The sequence below is a fragment of the Cynara cardunculus genome (assembly GCF_001531365.2).
Source record: "Cynara cardunculus var. scolymus isolate 2C chromosome LG 11, CcrdV1, whole genome shotgun sequence".
NCBI lineage: Eukaryota > Viridiplantae > Streptophyta > Magnoliopsida > Asterales > Asteraceae > Cynara > Cynara cardunculus.
Genome location: NC_037538.1, coordinates 17,955,210 through 17,957,857, shown reverse-complemented (window position 1 = coordinate 17,957,857; position 2,648 = coordinate 17,955,210). Strand labels below are relative to the sequence as shown.

The window sequence follows — 2,648 nt, the reverse complement described above, 5'->3', positions numbered from 1 at the left end:
TATATATATATATATATATATATATAATCATCCCAAATTTCATGCATGCTTATATATACATATACATATATACCAACCCATGCATAAATATACTCACATATTCATATAACCACATAATCACATAATAATTACCTCATGTGTGTAACCAAAATCCGGTTATCACATGCAACAATTGGTTAGTCAGTTAAATTATTTTAAATTTACTATATTATTTAATATATGTTATTTTATGTTATCATTCATTTTAATCCTTATATAGATGTTATTGGTGAGGTTGTAGCATGTGATACAATGGTGAATCTTCCAGATGACAAAGGAAAAGCGAAGAGACGAATGCAGATTGAGATACAGGACTTGGAGTCAGTATTTTTATTTTAATAAACTAACGCTAATATTGACACAATATATAATTTCTTTGTTACAATTTATTTAGGGGATTTAAACTGCATGTCACATTGTGGGATGCTTTTGCTGAGCAATTCAATGATTATGTTTCTAATCATAAAGATGAGGGTGTTGTCGTTGCGTAATTCAATTCGCAATGGTCAAGATTTAACGAGGTTTGTGTAACTTATAAAATATGTATTTCATTTAATAAACGATATATTGACTTCAATTATTTGTTCTTTTTCAGGAAAAAAAAAACCTTCTCTTTCTAATTCATTTAATGGTACGAGGTTGTTCATCAATTCTGAAATTGATGAAATCAAGGATTTCAGAAATAGGTTAGCAAATTTTATTTGTTTATATATCTGATCATCTTATTTTTTTTAATTTACATTGTTCCATAACTATATTTCTGATTAAACAGTCTGCTTGAGGAGAGTAGCGAATCTAAATTGTCACAACAGCTTACAATGCTTTTTGGATTGTCTTATTCATATCGTGAAGATTTTCTAGACAACCACAATAAAGCAAATATTGTTGAAATTAGCGAAGCTACTGAGGTACTTATTATTTAATATAATTTTTATTTATTCAGTCAATGCATTATATCATAATATATCCTACTTTATACAGGCGAAGTCCTTGACTATCTTAGGCACAGTTAAGGCTTTTAGGAAAGACATTCCTTGGTGCTACAAGGGTCGCAAAAAGTGTAGTAGAAAGGTTCGACCTACGTACATTATCACAGATAAAGATGATGGTTCAGGTTAGGTTGAAGAGAGAAAATTTTGAATGTGATTTTGATAGATGCAGAGGGCAAAACACTAATGGTTTACTAAAGTAAGTACTAATTACCTTACAATGTTTATCTATATCTTTTATATTATTATATTAATGTTAAAATTAAAATTATTTAGATTCAAAATTCCTTTGAGAGTTAAAGATGATATTAGAATTGTATCGTTAACCTTGTTTGATCGGGAGGCCAACAAAGTTTTGAATAAATCTGCAACATAATTAAATGAAAAGATTAGAGAGGTAATTTTTTAATTGTCTTAATTGTTTTTGTTAATTTTCAAATTTTATAAATAATGTTTATTAATGTACAACTTATTGGAGTTTTTTTTCCAGCATGGTGATTTAGATATGTTTCCGAAGGAGTTGAATGTTTTGCTTGATAGAAAATTTGCCATAAAGATCGAAGTAAATAATTACAACATAAAAAACAGTTGTTTTGTTTACGGTATTTCAAAATTAACTAATGATAATAACATTTTGAATGAGTTGGATTTGAGGTTTAGTGCTCAACAGGTAATAATTATCATTACCGAAACTATCATTCAATTGAGCTGCAAATCTTTGGTAGTCTAACATCTTTTTACAATTTATTATGTAGTCTGCTGAATCTGATTCTGTAAATGGTCATTCAACAGATTTAGGTTCTCAAGATAAGTTAAAGGTATTATAGATGCAACTTTTAATGTAGCTGGTAAATTTATTCAATATTAAAGAGTTTCTAAAATAACATATGTCACTATAATCTTATTTGAAGGATGTTTTTTCATATACGGGTGAGAATGCAACTCCTGGCAATGTGGATAAGAGCACATCAGATAGTCTGGAATCACAAGAAAAAATGTATGATGAAAAGATATGTAAAAGTGTTGATCTGAAGCGTGATCTTGATGAAGTTTATGATGCCGATAATGAAATGAAAAGGTCTGCAACAGAATCTCCTAAAATCCCAAATTTAAGAAGTCATTTGTTTTATCATGATGGAAAACTATTTAATTGTGTTGTTTACGGTTTTCATTTTGGTTGGATTGTCTTTTTAGCACAAATTTCTAAATTCTTATGTTTATTTGTTTATTTACTTTGTTTCATCTTTTATTTGGATTATATTATTAATATTATAATAATGAGTATCCAATGGTGTATGTGTTGCTTGCCCCAAAAAGTGTTAATGAAAAATCTCCTTTTTTGAGAAGGAAATGAGTTGGCATGGGCTCACTGCCTTTTCAATACCTTCCACCAAAGAGTGTGGAGAGATAGAAGATGTGGGTGCCCTGCTTTTTCTGGATGGGGCAGGGTCCTCTTTTTCTTTTGACCCTGATCTCACATAAGCCTCTCCTTGGTTTTTATCTCTTCTACCCAAGCTCTAAACTTCATTTTCTCTCTCTACACTTTGAGGAAACTCACCCTTGTGGGTCTCCTCCCCAATACTTTGTTCTTTAGACCCCTCACTACCCATGGGTTGCTTC

General features: G+C 30.1%; 1 protein-coding gene across 1 annotated transcript; it reads left to right on the top strand.

Annotated features, from left to right (window-relative positions):
* The first annotated feature begins 291 nt into the window (after window positions 1–291).
* Window positions 292–2,235, top strand: LOC112521791. The gene is made up of 9 exons (XM_025130784.1): window positions 292–359; window positions 434–513; window positions 635–725; window positions 812–947; window positions 1,021–1,110; window positions 1,519–1,698; window positions 1,784–1,846; window positions 1,940–2,106; window positions 2,223–2,235. The coding sequence occupies exons 1-9, from the start codon at window positions 292–294 to the stop codon at window positions 2,233–2,235; spliced, it is 888 nt and encodes a 295-aa protein (XP_024986552.1).
* Window positions 2,236–2,648: the final 413 nt, after the last annotated feature.

Bases quoted from the DNA above. Each gene is read 5' to 3' on its own strand.
- LOC112521791 (XM_025130784.1), top strand. From the start codon at position 292: ATGGTGAATCTTCCAGATGACAAAGGAAAAGCGAAGAGACGAATGCAG. The intron at 514-634 runs GTGTTGTCGTTG...GTTCTTTTTCAG, and splicing joins TTCTAATCATAAAGATGAGG to GAAAAAAAAAACCTTCTCTT. The intron at 1,111-1,518 runs GTTCGACCTACG...TTTTTTTTCCAG, and splicing joins GCAAAAAGTGTAGTAGAAAG to CATGGTGATTTAGATATGTT.